This window comes from Brienomyrus brachyistius, chromosome 1, assembly GCF_023856365.1.
Source record: "Brienomyrus brachyistius isolate T26 chromosome 1, BBRACH_0.4, whole genome shotgun sequence".
NCBI classification, from domain to species: Eukaryota; Metazoa; Chordata; class Actinopteri; order Osteoglossiformes; family Mormyridae; genus Brienomyrus; species Brienomyrus brachyistius.
Genome location: NC_064533.1, coordinates 51318392 through 51343238, shown reverse-complemented (window position 1 = coordinate 51343238; position 24847 = coordinate 51318392). Strand labels below are relative to the sequence as shown.

Below are 24847 nucleotides of genomic sequence, written 5' to 3'. Positions count from 1 at the left end.
TTAGGATTGTTTTTGTTAAATACATCACCCTACTTTGTCATGTCCAGTCAACTATGTTACTTTTGTCAACTATGATACTGGGCTGTCAATTAAGTTACCATTATGTTTTTTAAAAAATATATGTATTTCAATGGTTCCCTAATCTCCAAGTAAATATTTAGAAACCGAGTAGCTGTCAAATATATACCTCAGCATAATTTCATCAAGAAAATTATCATGAATCAAGCAGTTTGAAAACAAAATATACAGACCGGTTACTTCAGTACTTGAAATTTGGGGTTTCAATTGAACAAAATGTGTATTTTCTTAATTAATTGGGTATTTTAATTGAAAAGGTAGGTAAATAGACACATATTCTTCCAAGAGTAATGATTTTTTTAAATGTCTGACATTTACTTAAAGTTAAAACTTATAGGTTTTGTCCGTAACATAGTTGACCAAATAATGAGTAAACTTCTTGTTTTTAAAACTAAATATCTGAAATCAATTATGCCTGAGCTTGGCAATGACTAAAAACAAAATATTTCAGGGATGATTTATCAGGGAAGATAATATTTTGTAAATAAATATATTTTTCCCAGAATTATTCAAACTCAAAATCTCCCACAATTATATATTGACCCAGTTAACAACTATGAGAATGACAATTAACAGAATAGTAATCAAATCACATTGTTTTTCAACATGGATGTAGGTTTCAAAAGTCATTTTATTTCTCCAAAAGCGTTCTTTGAAACAGAAGATCGTCTCAAGAACTCTGAAATATTCTGTAGAACAAAATGTTTCATACTGCTTGATTTACAATATACATTTGTGAGCAATTTTCACAATTTTTTACATGCAAAACAAATACAAAATAAAAATATAATTCACTTTATTTGGGTTCATTTATCAAAGTGAAAGAATCCAGACTGTCCATAAATGAGTGTATTGGTCAGAAAGCAGATGGACACAGAGGAAAACGCGAACATTTTCCCCACTTTTGTTGCAGACACAGACATAGACATGTCAGGAGCAAGAGGTGACATCACTGCTGAGCTGGGGAAGGAGCATTCTGGGATTGCTGGACTTCAGAACCAGGAACCTCCACTACAGCTGCTGACTCTGGGGATGCAGGCACCTCCACCTGAAGACAGACAAGGACAGGAATATGGAGGCTGCATTTCCGGACTCCCGCTGTTCTCTCAGCCAGGCAGAATACTGTCAGGGCCCCATGGCAGCATCCCTGATCACAGCACATGACCCCAAACTGCCCGCATAAAAAACAAACAGCTGTGCAAAAGGAGAGAGCCGGGCATGCCGAGTCACCTGTCGGCCAGTGAAGTCAAATTAAACGAAAGATTATCTCACCAAGCGCTCGGCTCTCTCCCTCAGCCTCCGCCATACAGTGTGCTGAGCCTGAAAAGACATATGTAAGGCTCATCACACAAAAAAGAAAACTGATCAGCCTTTTAATAAGCATGCATAAAGCATATAGTCAGTAATGTCATTCTTGACACTTGTCTTTAAGACAAAGTATTTCATATTTCAATATATTTCCAATTGTAACTTATACTATTATAACGTTAATCTTTTATATTTATATTTTTATTTAAATTTAGCTTTAATTCATAATATTTTTAATTTATTTTACATTTTACTACTTGCTTTAGACTTATCCCATCCTTCTATAACGTCATCGATATGTATCTTAGTAACTTCTCTGTCTGATTTTATTTCTATTTATTTATATCTCATATGTGAAGCACTTTAAGTTGCCTTCCTTGTATGAAAAGTACTATACAAGATTATTATGTATTTAACATTACCATCATTAATAATGAACTCTAATTGAAGCCGCGTTACTGCTCACCTGCAGCTGCAGGGGCAGAGAGAGCCCCTGTGCTCGCCGATACAGTCCCAGTTCCGTCTGGCCCAGACTGTGGATCGCGGTCACTTCATACTGAGAGCATAGGCCCGTCCTGGCCACCAGGGGGCCTCCACTCAGCAGCACATGGTCCCCACACCTGAGAGACACAACAGGAAAGGCAGGGTCCGTAATGTGGATAGAAGGGACAGGTCCCACAGTAACAAAGATCACCGTAACTAGCAGGCACACAAAGGCATTACAGACACTACTGAGGTTACGATGGTTCATGTTGCGATATTTTGATTTTAAAATGTGGTCCAATTCTAATCGGTTTTTCACTTTCAGTATATTACTCAAATTACATGAGATATTCAACACTTTATTATAAAATTGGTGTTGTGTTAAGTATTTTGCCCAACTGTAGGTTAATGTAAGTGTTTCAGCATGTTTAAGGTAGGCTAGGCTAGGCTATGATGTTTGTTAGGTTAGGTGCAGTGTATTAAAATGCATTTTCGCCTTAAACCAGGTTTATGTATCACCATCATGACTTGGGGAGTGTCTGCACGGTGTAGACGGGGCACGTTTAGGGACCAACAATCCCAGACTGACCTGTACAGAGTAACTAAACCGTTTCCACTCTCCACTGCTCTGTCTTCCACCTCTTTCTGCTTACAGCTGAGACAAAAGCATTTGAAGGGAGAGAAAAAAAAAATGTTTCCATCATATGTGCAAAATTTCAGTCAATTTCCTTTTCAGGGGGGAGGACCAACGTCTGTGGAAAGGAAGCAGTGCTAAGTAGGCGATGGATATTATAAGCAAAGCCGAGGTCACGGAAAATTACCTGCTGTGCACAAAGACCTCCAAGGCCACAGAGGGCGACACCTGCAGAGGTTCCCAGGGCAGATTCCGCTGGATGAGCTGGTGGGCATCCCGGGTCAGGGAGCGAAGCGCTTCCTGTATCCGTCACCCACCGGTCCAATCAGTCAGAAACACAAAATGGAAAAAAGCCTCGCTGTTGTGTATAGCCAGATCTATCTATCTATCTATCTATCTATCTATCTACTTTTAAAGTGATAGATAGATAGATAGACAGACAGACAGATAGACAGATAGATAGATAGATAGATAGATCTGGCTATATACACACACAAGTTCACCACCTAAAGAGGCACAACATCTCTGACCCAAGGTTCTGGACCTAATGACAGCCCCTTTGAGACCTTTGTGGAGACTGACTTCCTGAAGCTCTCACCTTTGACGGCACCCAGGATTCTAACCGTGGATCCAGGACAATATCGCAACAAAAAGCTCCTGAAGTCACTGCAGAGACACGTACCGGTAAGTCAAGGAAACAGCAGGTCCGGGTCACTGCTTACACTATAGGCTGATACTCATGTTTATATACTCGCATCATGCATTTATTACATTTATTACATCTTCTGGCCAATGGCAAGCTAGTATGGCACAGGAGTAGCACATCCTGTAACCTGGGCACCTGAACAGGTTTCTTTATGGCACTGCCCCCAGTAGGCAGGTCTGTATATCGTCTGTGCGCCAGACGCATCACTGCACTCTATAATACCTGGTAGCTCTGGGCTTCTCAAAAGGTCCACAGCGAATTCTTCCTTGAAGGCGTTCTGAAGCACCTGGCCGAGCAGGGCGGCACACGAGCGCCAGTATGCCTGGGGAAAGAGATGGCGCCCTCTGCTGACATCCCAGTAACACAGAAACAGGCAGACAGCTAAAACCAGCAGTGAAACGGCACCAGAATTCTAACTGGAAACAAAGTTGGCAGCAAGCTGGCTGTTAGACCAAAGGAAACGAGAGGGATTGGGAGGCGTCAGCAGTAACGTCCTAACAGTCAGGAACAAACCAGGAGGAGGAAGGAGTGCAAATTAAAACATTACAATGAGTGAAAAGAGAAGAGCCTCTTAAGAGCAGGACGATGCAGAATGGACAGCTTAATCTGCAGCTGTACATCGCAGACTGACAGAGAGACAGAGCAGCTCAGTAATATTAACATATGCATCTATGGTTAGCAAAGGTGAATAATTAAGGTCCAGAAAGTACAAATCTAAATCGAGGTTTTGTTTCAACCAACCAGTCCTCTGTGACCTGATGTACGAATAATGTAAATACTCAATTGGTTGGTTAAAATGAAATTTCAGTCTGGATATTTCTGGACCTGGAACTATCCACCTCCGATGTTCAGTTATAAACCCCTATTAATAATAATAATAATAATAATAATAATATCACATTCTTTGTGGCTGATGTTTGTATTTTTAAACTTTTGATACAGGATTCTTGGTATTAACCGGTGTTTGCCGTTTCTGAGTTCTGAGACGGAGAGAGAGAGCTGGTTGATACCTTGTTCACATCATGGGGCTCCTCCATCTTGAAATGAAGCAGCGACAGAGAACAGGAGTGGGTGAGGGGCTGGTGCATTGGCCAAGGCTCTCCATCCACCAGGGCCAGAGCCGAGCTGTTAACGTGCCACTCTGTCAGGTCTTCAAGGGAAACAGGTCGGGGGGGGAGGAGTTAAATCTAAACATCAAATACCATTCTGTTACAATTCCACCTGCTAATTACAATCCAAAGATGAAAACATCCAGTATAAAATACCCCACGTGGGTGTCCACGCACGTGGGGTATTTTTTACATTTTTAGTTATTTAGCTGATGTGTTTACCACACTTAAAAGCAGGGTCACATTAAGGATCTTGCTTATGCTCTCAACAGTAAAAACACTCTGCAGACTATGGGATTCAAACCAACAACCTTGTGGTAACAGGCACAGTGTTTTCTATTCATTGAGCTAAACACCACCTCCAGCAGAAATTACACTAGAGAGCACCTGTGCCCCCTCACCACCTCATACTGTCTATGTTACAGCCCCTGCTTCCCCGCTCCCCCCCATACTCACGACGAGCACAGCAGTGTGGCGTGGAGATGTCCTTGTTCATGATGAGCAGTGTCCCCTGCTGGCCGGGCACCTGCAGCGTAACCTCTATCTTCTCTGTGCGTGTGATGAGAGCGCGCTGTCTAGCCTGCTCCTTCGCGAACAGGGCACTGCGCAGGGCACGCAGCTCAGTGGCCGAGGGTCGCACAGCCGCCGTTGCCGTGGATGCCATTCCTGTTGGAGGAAGAGACATTAACATTTTTCCTCTTCACTCCAAACGCTCCATCACTATAAAGAGAATCTCCCTAGAAGCCAGCTAGATGGCATATTTAAGTTAAAATTTAAATTTTATTTATTTTATTATTTTAAAGCAAATAAAATCACACTTCTACCCATTCATAAATCAGGATTTTTTTATTAATTTCTAATGAATCAATGGTATAAAGCCTTCGTAGTTGTTTTTATTGAGGCTCTTAACCATTTTTGAAGCTGCAAATTAAATACATTAAAACCCTTTTTTTATTTGCTTTTATTACTATCCATGTGAATTTAACTGATAATCATATGTCACTGAAATGACACGTTGGAATTAGTATTACAGTATTCATAATTACCACCTTATGAACCTTATGAAATTTACATCGGATTTAATGTATTTTGAATTAAAAATAGAGATGTCTGTATACTTCCTGTTACTGACTGACAGTAACATTAAACATCAATAATACTTCCAATAATAAATAATTGTATATAATAGATACACTGTCACGGAAATCTTGTCTTTGCCAGACCAAGGTCAGCTATGCTAGAAAACCGTGGCACTGGAGAAAGTGATGACAAGGAATTGTGTACTCACGACGGACGAACACTTCACACATAGATCTACACGCCATGGCCGATCCCGGCATCTTGGCTTTTAAACACAGGTGTTTATAGCTGAAAGACGGTATCGCTCTTCAACTTGCAAACGGTATCAAATGTGAAATCAAGTCATGCGCCGCCTCACCTTCTTCGGTCTTCTGCGCGCCGTTTAATGGTGTCCGTCCTGAACTGAAGATGCGGACATAAACGTTCCGAATACCTTTTAGGCTACTAAATGCCATATAGCCGATTTATTGTTTAATATAATTGTATACCTCATGAATGAATGAAATCAGGTGTTACTAGTTTGAAGAGAATTTAATGGCAAATGTATTTTTAAAAATGGCTAAATGTGTATTCTATGTATATGCATGGATTCATCTGATAATTTATCATAACTGCATATTCAATCCTGAGTCTTGTTCTATGTTAGTTAAAGATATCGTTCATTTGCGCCACAGGATATGACGTTTTTTCATTAATCTTTTCTATATAAATCATTCCAAAATCATAAATTATATATATATTGCCATAAACACTTATTACCATATTCAGCTACTTGCATCAGTGTTTCCCAAACCAGTCCTCACAGCACACTGGACAGATCCACATTTTTGTTTTTATCCCAGCTCCCTGAACACCTGACCCAAGTCATCAGGAGCTTAAAATACTTTACAGGTCGTTTGGGAAACACTGGTCTACATGAAACAATGGAAAACTGGATTCACCAGACAATGCAGCCTCATTCCATTGCTCCATTGTCCCTTTCCAATGCTTGTGTACCCATTGTAGACACTTCCAGCAGTGGACAGTCGTCAGCATGGACACTCTGACCGGCTTGTGTCTACATAGCCCCATACACACATAACTCAGTGCCATATGTGCTGTGATCCTCATCAAAATTATCTGTTACTTCTGCCACAGTAGCCCTTTAGTTAACTTGTATCAGATGGAATAGCCTTCTTTCACATCCTGCATTGATAAGTCCTGTCAGCGTTCGTGGTTTTTCCTTCCACAGATCACTCTCACTATGCACTCACCACAGCTGACCCTGAACCCCCCCACAAGCATTGCCATTTTGGGAAGCTCTCTGACCCAGTCATGACTTGGCTCTCATCAAAGTCGCTCAGCTCTTCATCTCTGCCCGTTCCTTCTTCATTCAACACGTCGATTGCAAGTGCCAAATGTTGTCTTACCATCCGATACATCCCTCCTTGATAAGCACCGTTTTTACTAGACAGCTGACATGATGCACTTTACGTGGGAGTGATCGTAATGTTTTGGTTCTTCAGTGTATATAGCCTAATGATGATGGTATCTGTCCACATATCTTGGCCAGAGAAAATTGTAAAAGTTAACAAGCTTTATTCATCCCTAGTTCAAATTGTGCTGATATAATTTTTATCATGATGATTAGTTTCAAACAAGCCTCAGGTCCTTGTGTTTGGTGTTTGCCTTTTCATCAACGGCCACACTGGTTTCCTCTGGGTTCTCCAGTATCCTCTCATCAAAACATACAGTTAACTGGTCTTTCCTGTCTTCTATGAATGCACAAGAATCCTATTCAGGGTGTTTTCCTGTCTCTTACAGGCTCCATCCCCATATGACCCAAGCTAGGATAAGCAGTTAAAAAACACAAATACACACACATGCATGTTGGTGTACCTGTCTAAATGGAGACCTTCCATTCATTTCTATAGTAAAACCCTAATCCCAGTCATGACACCCTTAACCCCTACCCAGCCCTAACCTTAACAAAAGTATCCACACTAAATACTTTGGAATGTTTACCTTTTTGATTGCATCCACACATTTTTATAAATTTGAGGTTATCCTTCTGGGGGACCAAAAGGAATGGTCCCCGCAATGTCAAAACAACAGGTTTTTATCAAATGTCCTCACAATGTAGTATATACACAACCTTCATCACACACAAACACACACAACCATGAGCGTGTAAAGCAGCTGGTAGGAGTCTGAGGTGGGGGGTTCAGAGTCCTTAATGGGCAAAGGCAGTACGAGATGATGCATAACTGTGAAATGAAATGAGTAGGATGTCATGTATAGGGTGTGTCCGAGAGGACGGTGTGGTGCCCCCCTCCCCTCCCCTTCCCTCGTTCATATCCTGTCCCATATAAATCTGCTGGCTGGCCTCCCTCCGTCACCCACAATGCCACCTCTAACTTAAACATTATCAGCTTTTATAGTTAACATTTACCGAAGCATTATTAATCAAAGAACCCAATCAGTGAAAGATTCCATTGCATTGCCAATAGTAATTAACAATTTCTCAGTTTGAGCTTCGAAACCTTGAATGAACTGCTGACTTTATAACAGTTCTAACAGTCATAACACCTGTAGGTTGTCATCAAGCTACAATAAATTAATTAATATACACTCCATTAATACATAAATATCAAACGACTGGGTATAATGGTGCCTGACACCCCTTCTGGAACTACCTTGGAGAACAAGCTAATCTGAGCTTGACAGACAGCATAACCTCCATTGCGCCACGTGAGAAAAACACTCAGAAGAAATTTTAGTTGAATATTTTATTGATAGTCAGTCATATCACACAGTGACATCACAAAGTGGGAGGACTGAGAGGTCGCATGGTGAGAGCTGAGTGGAGTGACTCAACAGGTTACGGATCTGGTCAGGATGGTCATGGGTTCAAATCATATCACCGTTGGGTCACTGAGCAAAGACCTTAAGCCCAACTGCTCTGGGGACATTGGCTGACCCCAAAGTTCCGAACAAGAAGTCGGAGGTGGAGACCTGAGATGCGTCTAAGCCTGGAAAGGAAAACGCTGCTACGCTGGGGTCAGTACTCTGAAGACCCCAGTCATGGACAGCATTAACCTCCCCCAGACCAAATACAGCATGCTTATGTGTGACCCCAGGCTTATGGTGACATCTGCCCACTGGCGTTGGCCCATGGAGCAGGACTCAGACCACAGACGCTGGACGATTGGAACTTCCGCAGCAATTGAAACTCCTTGGTGTTGGCAGAGACCTTCATAACCCAGGAAAACCACACTGGTGAGGCTGTAGCAGACAGACTCTGTATAAACTCCCCAGTTATTTTATTATTTTAACTCCTCAATCCATCTACACATGATTATTTACCCAACTGACTATATAATCATTTACAAATTGAGTAAGTGAGGTTTATTTTTTAAAAGCACTTTTTACAGACATTTAGCACAAAGTGATGTACAACAAAATAAAATAGAACAATAATAGAAAATTAAAGGAGTAATAACAAATAAACATTAATATAAACATAAAGAAGGATAACAGATAATTATAATACAGTCAATAGCAATAAAAATCTAAATGAAAGCCTAATTAAACAAGAAAGTTTCTAACTGTTTTTCAAAAGAGTCCACAGAGTCTGCCAGGTGTACCTGTACTGGGATATTATGCCAAAACCTCAGAGCCACAGACTGAAAGTATCTATCTATCTCCCCTACTTTTTAATCTTGTGTGGGGAACTAACAAATTATGAGTCTGAGACTGAAAATCACACAAAGGATATTAAACTATAGGATATAAAAAATAATGCAATCATGGAGACCACTGTCTAAATTCTGGATAACTAACCTGTGAAATATTTTAAATATGCCAACAAATATTTCACAAAAAAGACTGTTTAATTCATTTTACTCTTCACTTTTAAAAAACATAAGGGAGATCAGTATATTTGTGCATATCACATGCTCACATGGTCCAGCAACCTGGATCTCTGTTGGGTCCCTGCAGTAGCAGGTCTTCTCTTAACACAGGCCATCTATGTCCTCCTGGGTCCCTCTATGCTCAGTGTTCAGCCACCACATGCCGAGGTCACCCAAGGCACAGGTCTAATGCTAACGGGCAGGAGTCCTCCAATGGTCAACCCCTATCACGATTAGCATTAAACCTGGACTGGGCAGGGGTGGGGGGAACTGGGCTGCCCCCAGCTAGGGGGTGGGGGAGCCTCTAGCAAGGGTCTGGGGGTGGGGGATGCTGGGTGCTTACTGTGCCAAGACAAAGGCAGTCTGACACGATGCATGGGTGTCATGAAATGAGTAAACGTGAGTTTCCCCACCTCAGTGGGAGAGGACTGGCTGCGGTGCCCCCTGATCTTATCGTGACCCATAACTCATGGCTGGGAAAATGACACAAAACTGAAATAGGTTGCAATAAAAAGTCTTGCTTGGATACCGAATCTCTTCTCGTAATACGGCGACTTCCTGCAAGCGCAGGCTTGACTTTTCAACATAATACTAGCTAACTTCATTCCATGCTTCTCTACTTCAGTGCTGAAATGTCCTGCCAAGCTGTCTTCTGGGAGATTTTAACTTAAATCCCAAAATGTTTGAGTGACCTACCAAAACGGATTTCGAGAGGTTTTAGCTAAACTCTGAACGTATGAAATCTATCATGCTAAAATGGATTTTACCAAAACTGTTCCTACATCTTAAAAACTGTTAGTGAAAAACGAAAGTGATAATTCCAGAACTTTCAATTGCAACTTTCTTTATAAATCAGCCAATCAGACTGAGTGCTGTTTTTTTTTACCATGTGTTAAATGGTATTGTGAACATGGCATGGCCATTAACGCAACACCTGCTCCTTATCCCAGGGCACAGTATCACTGGTATATAACGCAAATACCACGTTTAAACCTAACCTTAACCCTACATGAGACATCACACCTAAGACTTACACCATGCTGCTACAGTACTAGCAAACCCACTTTAGCGACAGCTGTCTCCTCTCTCTGTGATTTACACAGATTTTATATCAGTCTATTTCGACATGCCAAATGAGAAAGTAATCAGCGTTTCTAAAACACACAGCCTGTCAGCTGCACAGATCTACAGGCAGCGGGGAACTGAGGGTGAAGGATGTCAATCCAACACAGCATGACGACAACTGTGACTAGAGGAGGGAAAAATAGGAACCCTCCTGAAACGCAACGAGAGTTGAACCTCGTGGAACCTCGCGGAACCTCTGCGGAGTGGTCTAACAAGCCAGCGGGAGTGTGAGGCGAACCACAGGAGGTCTGTTCACCGCACTCTGGTCTTAATGAGACCCAAATCCCCCTCCGGCAGAGAAAGACAGCCGCGCGTGTCTGCGTACCTGCTTCGTCTGCATCGCCGGCGGCTTCCTGTCTTTCGAACAGCCGGCGTGGGGCTTCCTCTCTCCTCAGCTTAGTCCTCCAGTCAGCCAGCAAATCCTCCCACCTCGTTCTCTCTCGCTCTGTGACTCCAGGGTAAAAGACTCAGAAACACACCTGCTGCCTTTTTATATTGTCCTGACCATGACTCATCCAAATTCCCCTCAAAACTGAAAAGGACGGCTGCAAAAAGTAGAAAGTGCCATTTCTTTTCTGTGCCAACCCCCGACCCCCCCCCCCCCCCCCACCACCACCACCACCCTAAGCCTTGTCTCTGTTGAATCACCTTAAAGCATTATCACCCCTCTAAAGGAGAGTTCAACACTAAGGACCCTCTTCAGCTACCTTAGCATTGCTCACTAAGGGCGAACCCTGGCGAAAATGTTTTAAATGTCTTTTTTAAATGATTGGGGCCACCAGGAATAAGGGTGACGTTTCGTTTGGCTGTGTTAGGCCAGCAGGAGGGATAACCCCTGATCGTACGCGGAGATGTACTTGATCTAAAACAAGGTTTTGGCTCCTAAGGCCTGTCGGTCGCTAGCGGAGGAAGCCTTCCCAGAGATGATTCTTACAGGAACCTGATGGGGCTTTCAGAGCCTCTCATTGGGATTCTTCTTCTAGTCATTCCTCTAGTTTTATGCAACATGTGCCATGACAGAGAAAAAGGAAGCCATAGGTCACAATTCGAATTTCCCCAGGAAGAATAAGTGTCGTAACCCGATTGGTCATCTTGTGCATGTAATAAAATAGATGAGTATCAATCACCGACAAATCATCCTAGATCACTGAATCACATGACCCTTCAGTGAACAGCAGTACGACAAAAAGAGACAATACCCAATCAGAAGATTCCGGTATCTTGAAATTGGACGTCGGCACATTCCATAGTGTTTTTAACAAGCTTTTTTTTTAATATGCATGGACAACCACACGCCGATTCTCAGCCTATTGTAAATACAGTCCATGCAAATGTGAAAGAATCCAAGCTAAATGTCAAAGCGTAACTACCTCTGAAGGCTGATCTGTTGAAAATTCCCAGGTCTGGTGGGACCCTCCCCTGTTGAATATCTCTCTGTCATCGCCATAAATGACTCAAGTATTTACGGGCCTTTTCTCCATCTTTCACTCTCTCTCTTTCGCTCTAGCTCACCATCATTTTCTCTTTCATTGTCCCGTGATGAATCTTCACTGGCTTTTTAACATGTTCTGGATATCGGCCACGCGGTGGACCTTTACCAGAGGGCACTTCCCTCGGGGGGCGGGGGGGGCGGCGGCGCGGACTCTGTCACAGGTCGCTGAACGGGGCCCCGTCGGTGTTTTTCATGCTGCTTACATTTCCTGTAGTCGCGCTCCTGTTTGCTAATAACAAAACCTGTAATTTACTAACGGCAATGCACTGCCTAACTGTACAGAAAACGCTTCACGACAACGAGGCAGAAAATACGTGTAATACGTGATTCATTTCTAGATCAGCACTGGCACTCAATCCTTCTTAAAAATACTAAAATATAACATTACGATGAATGAATTAAACAGTAAAAAATTGTTTAAAATAAACATTGGTGTTAAACATCATATAAAACACTAATTAATCAATAATGTTATTTACATTATTTATATCCAATAGAAGACCACTTTTAACTAATTTCTAAAAAGGAATGTGGGTCTTTTCAACAATCAGTATTTATAGATACAAAAATGTGTAAGTTATATACGCACATATATAACATCCTGTTACTTGAAAGACTGGCAAGCTAAACTGAGCACCTTACACAGCACCCACTTTCCATTTCGCACTGGCAGATATTCAAAGTCACGATTTTAATATAGGTGACTACTGTGTGCATCATCCTCAGAAAAATTCACCTACACCTTGGTTTCTTATAACTACGTCATACACAATCGGGGGAGCGTTTAGCATTTTTCCACCCAGACTGATCATTTCTACGGGCTTCGCGAAGCTCGTGGCTGGAAACAGGAACGCGTCTGCTGCGCGTGGGTCGCCGGCGACGTCGCTTCCTCCTCGCTCCCCTGGTGCCGGGTTTCTACTTTCTGTTTCCCATCCCCCGCTCGGCAACGGACAAGTCTCTAAAGCTACACTTAAAAAAATAAAATAATGGTTAATTATTTCTATTTCATCTAAATTATAACAACAGGGGCAGTAACGATAAAGAGTAAAATCCAGCGTGTATGTGTGTGCGGTTAACTGGAATAAGATGTGATCTACTTACGACTGGGGAAATTTGCCCAAGAAGTGGAAATCACCACAGGAGCAGAAACTTAAACTAGATTGTCGGTTTCTCCTCAGTGTCTCCTGCTGTTGGCGGTGGATGCAAATGAGATGCATAATGCTTAAAGACACCCCCACCGCTTCCTAAAATTAGTGAGAACATTTGACGTGGCATTTTAATGGGTGATTGTCTTAGTGCTCCATCAATTTCCTGAGACTTCTTGTCCTAGTCAGGGTTGCAGGGCGTCCATAGCCAATCCTGGAGCCTACAGGAACAATGCAGGGAAAAACCCAGGATGGCGCACCAACTCATCACAGTGCACACTCACACATACAGGCAATGTGGTAATTCCAAATAGCCTCAGCATGTTTTTGGACTGTGGGGGGAACTAGAGTACCCAGAGGAAACCCCAAAACACATGGAGTCCTGGTGGTGACTTTAACCCAGGGATGAGCCAACACTGTTAACCACTGTTCCAACCTGCCACACTTGTTCTTATACTACTTCAAAAAATCATCTGAACTTTTTTCATGTTTTACATACATTTCCTGAAGTTTCTGACATTCAGTTTCACCAGCTGTTCAAACTCGGACCATGGACTAATCCCGATAGCTTGCGATTTCGCCTGCAGTCAGATCAGAAGTTTCAGGCCGTAGCTTGGGTTTTCGTATGTCTATATTTAACAGGGATTTCACAGAAATCAGCGTGGGTGGTAGTGCAGTAACTCAAAGGGGGGGGCGGATTTCCATCAAGCAGGATTCCTTTGGCAGGATTTGGAGGAGGAGAGTATTAAGCTCTTACTTGTGAATTTTAGAAGATAGGACCAAGATGAGTAGGGAGGACTTGATCCTTTGGTTGACATACAGGGAAGTGGCATACATTTCCCAGCATGCCTTTCACTGTCATTGGTGTTGCAAGTCCTCCTGCCTGAAGTCACCTTCTCTTCGTGCAACGTGTGTATTTTTTTTTACAGGGAGATATTGGGCTGAAGTGTGAAATGTTTTAAAAGTCACCAAATGAGACTTTTTTTTTGGTCCCTTTACTGTTAGCTCCCTCTAACCTGGAAACTCCAGCATTCTTTATCAGACCACAATGACATTTGAGATCAGTAGCACTGCAAAGCAAAGTTGAGTGATCAGTGCACTAGAAAAATTCCCTACTGTCATAGCAAAACAGTAACACGGCTCTCAGCCTGTTAAAAATGAAGAGGAAATCGGAACGCACTCCAAGTAGGTGATCGCTGCAGAGCTGACCAGCAGGGGGCATTTGTGTTAAGATGTACACTGGTCCCCTTGGTATAGATTGTGTTAAAATTTCATAGATTGGTAAGAGTGGCTGACTGAATGTGATGGAGGTGAGTGTGTGTGTGTGTTTGTGCTTATGGGGGGAGGGGGGGTCGTTAGCCATAAAACTCGGTGTGTAGGGGATGAATGAACCAGCATTATAGATTTCATATGTTTATTCTTTAGCAGCTTCAATCCCCAACATGAACCCTGCTGAAACAAGTAAGTTACTAAACCTTATTTGTTCCAGTGATATATTGAGCTGTGTGATGTGGGCTGGGTGAAGTGTGTGAACCAGAGAAGAACATCACACACAGCAAAAATCGTGGGTAAGTGTACAGTTCCAAGCAGCATGAATGTCACTTCTGGGCTTGTCAGGCTACAGTGCCTGTCCACATTGCCTCGTGATCTTCACCTTGGGTTATCCACACTCTGTTCATCGCCTCCCATACAGCAGGTATACTTTGCATAAGATTACTTTATTTTCCCATTGTGACAGTTCTGTGCAATCACCTTGGTGTAAACTTACTTATTGGACTTACTTATTCCAGGTGTGGTGGCTGTTCAGTGGTGCCATTCAATAGGCTATTAACATTTTGTAAAATCACAAAGGGCTCAGGAAGCCTTAAAGTGAGGCTTTGTTTTTGGATTGGGTTTTGTGGAAAATAAGCGATGTGTTAACATCTAAAATAACAGCCATGAACTTAGCAGAGGTAAACATTTGTTACCTCTCTATCACAACATGTCTCTTGATCTATTGTATAAAATAAAATCACAGTTCAGGCTGATATGAAGATTAAGTACTTTGCATGTCCTAACTTCTGTTTCATTACCACACACATTAATACGAATGAATTATCATGTATGTTGCTTTAGATAAAAGTGTCTACCAAACACTGTAATGTAGATTAATGCAGATGTGTGATGTGAGGTATGAATGTGGCTGGATTCACGCCTCCCAGTGTCCTGACCCAGCCCACTGTGGAGATGGCATGTTCTCCCCGTGTTTCCTCTGGTTAATCGCGCCCTTCCCCCCACCACGGTCCAAAGCCTGTCTTATGCAATTATGTGAGTGAGGATGTGCTGCCCCCGATGGCCGACCATTTCACCCAGTGTCACCTGCCTTGTATCCTCTTTGAAGGGATACATTCCCAATAAACTGCTGTAGATAAACATGCAGATATGGGTTTGTAGCTGCTTTCAGATAAATACACTGATAATTCTTCCTAAAATAAAATCGAAACTGCTTGCATGTATTTTTTAGTTTACTTTTATAGTTCGAAATTTGCAGACATGGCTGTGGGTGGTAACGGGTTGATTTGTTTGCGTGTACATGTCTCTTTTACTAAGAATTAGAGACTGGGAGGGATGGAGTGACTGACTTACAGAAAACAAAATCTTAGAGTACTGGAAAGTGTGACTAAAATTTCTTAGAAGATGGTTAAGCATTTTGTATTCTTCAATAATTCCCACCGTTAACTGTCTGTCAGTGTCCTGGAAGAAGTATAAAGTTTTTGCCACTAACCATAAGCAGCTATTGAGAGAGAAAAACATTAAGAATGCAGGGAAAATATTTGTTTCCATCTCCTACAGCTATCTCCACTGACAAGTTTTAAATGTCCCTGCAATTCAGAATCATTCCACACGATGGCAGTGTTGTGACAGTGAAATTCTTAAAAGCTTCCGAAATGTGACCACATGGGGGCACTGTTGCAATGGCATTACTATCAGTAGACTCTGAAATCAGGTTTCCCAGAAAGCTGCACATCCCTTTAACAACTTAGTCTTTTGCGTCTCCCTTAATATGATAGGCTTAATTATTTCAACGCACTGTTTTAAGTCGGTTGTTTGTGTGGTGTGGCTGATTAGGATCTGATTCTGCTATCATTTTTTTTTTTATCAAAACACGTGTGTTCCTTTCTTTTTGTCACGACTGTTCGTTCCTGTTTTTAAAATAAAGCAAGCTTTTGAAAACATCTTCGGAAGTGGTGTCTAGTTGTGGTTGGTCCTTGTCCTTTGTGTCTAGATAGGTTTTCCATATGATGTTTTTTGAGTCCAAAACAATCGATGTTAGTGGCGAACTTACAGGAAATATTCATTACGAAAAAACACTCTGAGTTAAAGCAATAATCTGCAAACCTCAATGCTATACGGCTACAGCCACTCTTCTCAGGCCCACCCGCCGCTCTCGGGCTCCTTCCGGTCAGGTTGCCGCATGCGCAGACTACAAAAGAAATACGTTCTCTTTTAGTTTCACGAGTTTCGAAGTGAAGTTTGTTTACAAAGTTGCCAGGTCCGCGGTTTCCCAACCAATTGGGTTATTTTGAAAATACAGTTGCGGGTAAATATTAGTAGGTAGCTGGTTGTGGGTTTTAGGGCTGCTTTCATAATGTTATAATATTATTATTCCACTATAAACCTAAAATTGTCAGAAGCGTTGGGGTAATTTGCAAACTCAATACTGTTTACAAGGTAATAAATCTGTTACATACATGTAAATGCGTTTTCATGTGCGTGCAGACTTGTCTCGAATTGAATATAAGATTTAATTCCAGGCAGCTCACTAAAGTAGGCAAACCTGGGAAAGGGAGCGTGTCCGTCTGTGTGACGTAATTGCGCACGGTGGTTTTAAAATGTTGAATACTTGAACGTGATCAGCATGCAAAATACCGGTTTATTTCTTTGAGTTACAGTATACTGAGATTTCAAATACTGGGCTAGTTTCAGCTTCCGTTGGGCGGACTTTAAGCAGACCTTGGGCTGGAGATTGCTGGACCTGGCAACACTTTATGTCATACGCATATATTTCTGCACGATATATGTACATCTTAATTTTATTTTTTCCCCCGTTAAAACCTTTACTGTTTATGCATAAAAATTCACACAACAAAAACGCAAATAGCATTTTTCTTATGTCAGCTGATGTCTACGATAACTTGCCTCCATATTTATTGATCACTTAAAGTCAAGTATTCATCTTAGTTATGATTTGGAAACATCTACCATATTATCTGTTGCGCTGTTCATTCTATATACAAGAATGTACATTTACATCAAGATTAAAATAGTACTTAAGCAATGTAGTTGTCACGATCGGGCTTAGGCAGGCGGGCAGGCAGGCAGAATTAAGGGTAACTGGGGATTTAATCGGGACGAACATCGACTAACATCAATGAAATAACTAGACACAGCTGGGTACGATCAGGGAAACACGTGGATAATCAGGGGGCGTGGCACACACGAGGATCGTACGACCCGGGCATGACAGTAGTTACTTTGATTATTTTATTCTTTTATTTTATTCTGTTCTGCGCATGCGGAGTCATAAATGGAGCGAGGCCTGCGAATGGCGAATTGTTCTGTGCATGCGTGAACCGGCAGGGTTCTTGATAGCGTCGGGCGTTGAGATGGGTGGCCGCAGCCATATACTTCTTCAAACATACCCAGCTTCCGCCATCAGTTTCTGCATTTTTTCAAGCACGCCGTGTTCCATTAGCAACACGAAATTCGCCTGCTTCCCACTTCCTCACTCCAATGCTGTCCCGGTGCATGGAGCCCACAATGAATATTTACATAGGTCTACTTTTGCAAAACTATATGCATGTGTGCTTGCTTATTTTTATGCTTTTATATACAACAATTCATGGTTTAAAAAGGCATTTCCAAATTATTAAGGCATGCAATCTCAATAAACACTTTTAACAAGCTGTTTGCATCCATGCACTGTGATGTCCTTCAGACACCCTGCCCTTTGACCTCTATACCAGTTCTGCCAATTTCATAAAAGTCTTGATATGGTTTTTGAACTTTTTGGCGATTTCCAGAGCAGAGCAGTACTCCTATTTGTGGGGGAGAACTATTAATGCCACAACGATGGACTGCAGCGCACAGATTTCACCAGAGCCATCATGGACCACTACCTCCACTTCCGGCAACTACCCTCCAGCCTGCCTGCCCTTGGCTCACGGATGCCTCTCCTTCCTCCCCTGCTGCTGTGCCACTGTTGATCTTGCCATCATGCATTAAGCACCCCGTGCCTGCACTGGTCTGCCCCTGCATCGAGACTGAAATTTCAACCCCTGTATTAGCTTAAATTATATAATCTTGTTTTGTTTGCCTCTTCTGCCGGCCCCTGGAGGATGGGCCCCCCCTTTGGGTCTGGTTCCTCCCAAGGTTTCTTCCTCTTAGGGAGTTTTTCCTTGCCACCGTTGCCTTTGGCTTACTCACTGGGGGGTCTTTACGTGGCAGAAATGTAAAGCGCATTGAGACAATGTAATGTTGTGATAATGCGCTATATAAAGAAAATTGCATTGCATTGCATGTGAAAAATATGACACAGGGACAGGGCAGGGACCAGTGACAGTATGTCAACATAAAAATAAACGCCCTGTTCTGGCAGGCAAGTGAGAAAAATGTCGACCTCTGGGTGTGTGCATCATAGACAAAAGAAGCGAAGTTAATCTTTAATTAAAAATATTTTCTCTGCGCGATGCAGGGGAAGAAAAGAGAAGAGCCCCAATTACCTTAGAAAAACTCAGGAAAGCCATCTTTTCAAACTAGTGCTGATTCCACACCCTTTTGTGCGTTTCGGTTACTAACCTGAACTTTTTTTTTTTCTTCTTTTATTATCTTTCTAATTACTGTACAACGGCATATGATGAGACGATATCTAAGGCGATTAATCATGCAAAAGTGCGTTAGAAGTGCTAATTCAAGTTATTAATTCGTATTTCCACAGCAGGTCACAATCTTTTAAATGCTGCTTTAAAGAATAAAAGACGTTTCCGCTAATGAGTCGCAGATCTGAGTAACCAAAATTACTGCTGTCTCTGCAGTGAAGTGTTGTATCTTGTAGGCCTATTTCATCTTCCGCATAAAGCCACACTATTCAGCGTTAGCAGAGACACGCTATCCTGCGGGGGCGTGAGTGTGTCCGAACCCTGCAGTGACATCACAGTCACCGGCACCTTTTCCTCGAAGCTGCAATCGGGGACATTATTGTAAGAGTCGAAAAAATGTAAAGCAGAATTGAATCCTGAAAACAGCTCTTGACTTCCCACTAGATGCATCTACTTGCCCTTATTCTACCGACCGTGTGGATCACCTGTCTTTGATTCTAGCGGCGCTGCTCGCCACTAAAACCACGGAAAGGGGGGGGGGGGGGGGGGTGTACCGGTGTAACTTTTGGAGCATCGTCAAGAATGAAGCGATGAATTATCACGAAAGAATTACCTAGAACTACAAACCGGTAAGATGATAAAACTTTATTAACAAATGCTGCGTTATATTTGTTTTGCAAAGAAATGTTTATGTCTGAGCGTTTTAGAAGCTAACTGACAAGTGGATTGACTAAATGCCCCTTTCTTGTTCAAATGTTCTGTAGCCTACACTCTGGGACCCCCAAACTGTTAGCTACCGCAGGTCAAGTCAAGTTCCTTATTTAGGAGGGTTACCACCCTGTGCAGTTGCCACCTAGCTAGACAGGATTTCGTGACTCTATTCTTGCGAAAGTGACTTATTCAGTAGAACCTCAAAAAGCAAACCCACCAGTGCTTGTGCATAAACCTGCTGAAATGGTAGCAGTTCTGGAGTTTTAGCATAATGAATTTGTAATTACACATGGGTGTGGTGTAACTTCAGAAGGAAACCAAATGAAAACAGTAATATGACTAAAGAAAAGGCAGTGAAAGTAATTCTAAAATAAAGATTAAAGACAGTAAGAGGTCAAAAATGTCATTCATTTCCACATCACCTTTTTTTTATTCGTCTGTGGAGTGAAGAGATTCATCTGGTTGTGGGTTCAAACACTCTTTGGACATTTTCTTCTTTTCTCTTTTTTTTTTTTTGCTAGTTTGTCTGATTGCGCAGGAAGATATTAGACCATGCAGGGAATATGCCCTCAAACTCAGTACCTCCTTAAAGTGAAGGAGGGTGGTGCAACCGCACAGCTAATGCCCAGAATAAGAGGAAGCAGGCAGCTCCCACTTCTGTTTTTGGCGTAAAACACAAGTATGAAACACAAGGTCATTCAGGAAGAACATCCTGCTGTTTGAATGCTGCCAGCCCCATGTGCTCTTCCTGCACTGCTTAGCCTGTTCCTGACAAAACAAAATAAGTACATGTATCGTTAATGTCATCTTCAGCTATGGGATCTATGACGGGGGGGGGGGGGGGGGACTGCAAGATAGTCAACATGGGAGGGAGCAAAAACCTGGAGCGTCTGGGGGGTCCCTGAGGACCAGGATGAGAAACACCAATCTATCGACCATGCACGAAGTAAATTTTAATCTTGTTGGTTGTAGTGCAAAAGAAGAAGTGATAAATGGAATATAAATAAATTTTGACATTTAAACATGACATACTGAGCATATTTGAAACATTTTAAATTTTAATTTTTTTTTCTGAAGCACCTGAAGAAGTTTATGGTGGATTATGTCATAACCTCCTCGGCTTCAGAAGTCTGTCATTAGACCAAGGATGCAAGGATGCAGCTTAATGCAAAGCCTCCATTAGACATCAAACCTGTTATAGGTATTAACAATGCTAATGACAGACGTACTGATTGTCGATACAAAGCAAACATTTCAGAAGTTGCTGAACAGTGCAGTTAATAGGTGCAGAGGTGGTGCTGAGTGATTCATTCAGCCATCTCTATCTTTTTACAACATCTGTGTGTCTCTCCATGCACACACACACACACACACACACACGCTCAGATACGCCCTCCTTCAGTACCTCTCTCACAATCTCGCCGTCTCTCCAGGGCAAAGCATTACCTCACCCACTTGACTTGGCAGGTAAGACTTGAAGCTTCATCCGTCGTGTTTAACTTTACTTTCGGTCGCTTTTTCTTGACAGTGGTCCCAGCCCCCACGGAGGAAATAAAAAACTCTTGCATATTACCACATTTCGGTGCACTCGTAAGGAATGTTGTCATTCCAAGGCTGCATGTTCAGGGAGAGCCGGCGTGCCCAGCCTTGTGTCGTAGGGAGTGTGTGGATACCTGTGGCCAAGACAGAATAGGGATTACGGTTGTCTCCTTGGGGAATCATTCGCCTGGGATGGATAGATCTCTGGAGCAAATTATGGCTTTTTTTTAGAAATATGCTGACAAGAAAAGAGTCGTGTGACTAGAGAAGAGAAGCCAGTAAGTAGCATGAGGGTCTGTCTGATGTATAATGATTACGAGTCTGATGTATAATCATACATACAGTTTTTCACAGATCAAAATGAAAAATGTAGTAAATAGAGGAAGAAGCAGTTTTCTGTGTAAATGGCCCCTTCTGAGGCAGCTTATCTTCTAATCGGTGCTCTTTTCCTGCCTGTCAAGTTATGGCACCTTCTTTTTAACCGTCTTTTGTATTAGTATTTGTAGCTTTTTAGGAATTATTTCCATTACTCTCTCTTGTGTTTCTAGTGTCTTCCTGACCCCCAACAGTAATTTATTCAAGTGTATAGGTTCACAGCCCACACCGACTGCCAGCAAAAGGTGCTCTGTGATCAGCTGTGGTATGATGTGCTGATTTTCTTTTTTGTGTGTTTCTCCGGAGCTGGACCGTGAGCTTACAGCATGGGGACGCCCCTTCTCAACCAAACCCAGAGCAGCACCGCTGCCGGAGGTCAGCAGGAGGCGATACGCGTGATCCAGATCGTAATCACGACCCTCATCTTTCTGGTGGGCATCCCGCTGAATAGCCTGGTGGTTTGGGTGCTGGGCCTGCGGAGGGGCTGGCGCGGCAAGGGCATGGAGGGGCGCAGTGCCGGCAGCTTCCGCACCTACGTGGTGAACCTGGCACTGGCCGACCTGGTGCTGCTGCTGAGGACGCCGCTCATGCTGGGCTACCTGGCCCATCACAACACGTGGCCCTTCGGCCTGACCGCCTGCCGCCTGATCATGTTCCTGCGAGGCCTGGGCCTGTATGCCAACGCCTTCCTGCTGTGCGTTATCTCCATGGAGCGCTGCCTCTGTCTGATCAGGCCACTCTGGTTCCGGATGCGCCGATCCCGCTGGACTGTGCCGCTGGTCTGCTTGGTGCTCTGGGTGCTGGCCATCTCCCTGTCGACGCCCTATGTGGGCACTGCCATCCTCATAAATGAAACCCAGTGCTGGGAGAGCGACAGGGACCACCCGGGCTCAGTCTGGGCCCTCTTCGTCACAGAGTCTGTCCTCGGCTTCATTCTGCCGCTGCTCATCTTCCTTACCAGCAACATGGTGGTCCTGGTCACCGCCCGGCAGGCCAGTGAGGCAGTGTCGCCAGTGTCCAACTCGTCCTCTGTCACATCACTGCGCTTCACCAGGCTGTACCGTGTGCTCTTCCTCACCATGCTCTTCTTCCTCACCTGCTGGGTGCCCTACTACACCTTCCGGTCCGTGATCTCCCTGAAGGGTACCCGGGAGTTGTGGGTCACCAAGGGCCTATACGTGTCCCTCTACCTGGTCTACCTGAAGAGTGCACTCAACCCGCTGCTCTACGTGTTCGCCACACGGGGGCTCAGCCGCACCATCCGTGCTTCGCTCCTGTCCACCGTCGATCGCATCTTCAACGACGACACGTCGGACTACAGCCGGCGGCGGTCCCTGCGCAAGCAGGATTCCCAGCTCTAGCCAAAGATGTAGATTTGGGTATGCATGGTCTGGACGTTCTAATATTGTGGAAATACTGTATGCATTCAGGGAAGTAGGGGGGTTGGGGGTCATTTGGTCCCTACAGTAAACCTACACTCTTGATTCTATCCAAAATCCAAGCAAACTTGGCCTGAGGCCTTGGTCAGATGCATATGCACCAGTATTCTGAGTTCCCAGGGGGTAAATTCCGCGCCTACATTTCTTGTCCTTAACCGCGGAGCCTGTTAGCCCAAATGGGACAAAATGTGAAGTACTGCTTCAAGCTAATTATTGGAGATGGACAGTTTCATCACGGCAGTGGCAGCATCTGACAGGTGAATAATGTCCCAGGCGTATCATGGGGCGTCTTCATGTGTAGCATTTACGGAACTGCAACTGCATGCACAAAGAGCCGTTCTTCACTCAGTTGTGTTTGATAATTTGCTTCTATTTTCACATACACATCAAAGTGTTTTTGGCATTAATTGCTGCAATCCGATAAGCATTTATTTTTTTAATAGTGTTATTTAAGTTTGTAAGCAAAAAATAAATAAATACGACCATGTACATCGGCATTTAATCAAAACATTTCGATATGTTCACGGACACTTCTGCATGTTTTGCCAACAAGGATCCGTTTCTGTGATATCCCACCAAATCCTGACGACCAGTCGCTGCTGTTTTTGGGAAATGCATCTCAGATCTGCTCAAATTTGCGTTGGCTGCTCAAACCACGGTACACCACTCCTAAACCAATCACAGAAAACCCACACCTCTTGGCAGTGACTCTTAACCAATCAAAATCTGATGTGTGTAATCTCTGGTTTACGTATTTATTTATTTATCAGATGATTATCCAAAGCAATATACATTTTTTTTTGTGTGCGAGAAATCAGGGTCAGACAGTTTCTGGAGCAACTGGGGGTTAAGGGTCTTACTCGCGTTTATTGACACTGCTAACCTTATGGTCAGGAATCAGGAACCTTCCGGTCACAGGCAGAGCAATCTAACCCGCAGAGACACATTTGGTTTATTTAGTTGGGTGTGAAGGAGATCGCAATGCATTAAGAATTGTATGTCTGTTCCTACTACAGAGTTGTAGGCATCAGTGGGCTCCATACACTCTGGCACTTAAAGAGATTCTAGCAGTGGCAGTGAAGCTCGTCCAATGAGACTGGTCCCTGGGCAGGGAGACAGCTAGACCCGGCAAAGGATAGATGATCGAGGCACAGTGTGGGGTCGCCCCTGCCAACTCACAGCATGTGAACCGTGCCAATGCTTAATTTCCCTCAAACATCCTGAACAACTGTCAACTCTGGCTTCCTGTTTTCTATCCTGTGGTGGCAATGAAGATATTTCTGATAAAACCAAGCATATATGAGGTCTCCTTTCTAACCTCTGAAAGTGTTTGCAAAACCCATCGATGCACTTAACTGCATTTGAGTCCCTCAGCTTGGGAACAGAGAGTAGAGGACAGGGGCAGTTTTCCGGGGGGGGGGGGGGGGGGGGGACAGCATGCATGCCCCCCCTAAATATTTATGCCACTTGAGTCATTAAATATATGTATTATTATCATTACTACTAATATTATTATTTGCATTTACATATATGGGTTAAAATTTTGTGCACTTGGTACAGGTGAAACACAAAAGCACATTTTCGAGTCACTTCAGTTCATGAAAAGTGAAGTTAAACAGAAAAAACAATCAAGCACATGGATGCAAGACAGTCTAAAGAAGACATCAGAGTGCGTTACATGTCTGTAAAAACTGTAAAATGTAATTGCAAGATATTGCATAAATAACATCAGTTTTCAAAAACCATCTTTTGCTTCTTAATGCTGGCAACCTAGTGTAAGTAATTCTTGGTGGACATTAAGGTTTAACGCAGGGGTGTCAAACTCCAGTCTTGGAGGGCCAGAGCCCTGCACATTTTTGGGTTTCCCCTCAT

At 43.1% G+C, this 24847-nt stretch overlaps 2 protein-coding genes across 4 annotated transcripts; one reads left to right on the top strand and one right to left on the bottom strand.

Moving 5' to 3' along the window:
* Window positions 1–691: 691 nt before the first annotated feature.
* On the bottom strand, window positions 692–5810 carry mrpl39 (mitochondrial ribosomal protein L39). The gene is made up of 10 exons (XM_049029393.1): window positions 5607–5810; window positions 4775–4984; window positions 4220–4359; window positions 3432–3531; window positions 3102–3169; window positions 2691–2803; window positions 2459–2524; window positions 1853–2006; window positions 1351–1398; window positions 692–1126 (listed from the first exon to the last, which is right to left on the bottom strand). Exons 1-10 carry the CDS (start codon window positions 5656–5658, stop codon window positions 1028–1030), a joined length of 1050 nt encoding a protein of 349 aa, XP_048885350.1. The 5' UTR covers window positions 5659–5810; the 3' UTR covers window positions 692–1027.
* Window positions 5811–19164: 13354 nt separating this feature from the next.
* Window positions 19165–24475, top strand: LOC125749410 (C3a anaphylatoxin chemotactic receptor). Of its 3 annotated transcripts, none has more exons than XM_049026673.1 (2): window positions 19165–19540; window positions 21843–24475. In XM_049026673.1, exon 2 carries the CDS (start codon window positions 21863–21865, stop codon window positions 22895–22897), a length of 1035 nt encoding a protein of 344 aa, XP_048882630.1. In that variant the 5' UTR covers window positions 19165–19540; window positions 21843–21862; the 3' UTR covers window positions 22898–24475. The 3 variants fall into 3 exon arrangements, with proteins under 3 accessions (XP_048882630.1, XP_048882626.1, XP_048882629.1); XM_049026669.1 differs by lacking the exon at window positions 19165–19540 and adding an exon at window positions 20553–21089; XM_049026672.1 differs by lacking the exon at window positions 19165–19540 and adding an exon at window positions 21120–21439.
* Window positions 24476–24847: the final 372 nt, after the last annotated feature.

Excerpts from the sequence above, each read along its gene's own strand:
- mrpl39 (XM_049029393.1), bottom strand. The coding sequence starts at position 5,658 with ATGCCGGGATCGGCCATGGCGTGTAGATCTATGTGTGAAGTGTTCGTC. Across the intron at positions 3,170-3,431 it reads GAGAAGCCCAGAGCTACCAG|TGACTTCAGGAGCTTTTTGT; the intron begins GTATTATAGAGT and ends GTGTCTCTGCAG. Across the intron at positions 2,804-3,101 it reads AATCCTGGGTGCCGTCAAAG|GAAGCGCTTCGCTCCCTGAC; the intron begins GTGAGAGCTTCA and ends TGACGGATACAG.
- LOC125749410 (XM_049026673.1), top strand. The coding sequence starts at position 21,863 with ATGGGGACGCCCCTTCTCAACCAAACCCAGAGCAGCACCGCTGCCGGA.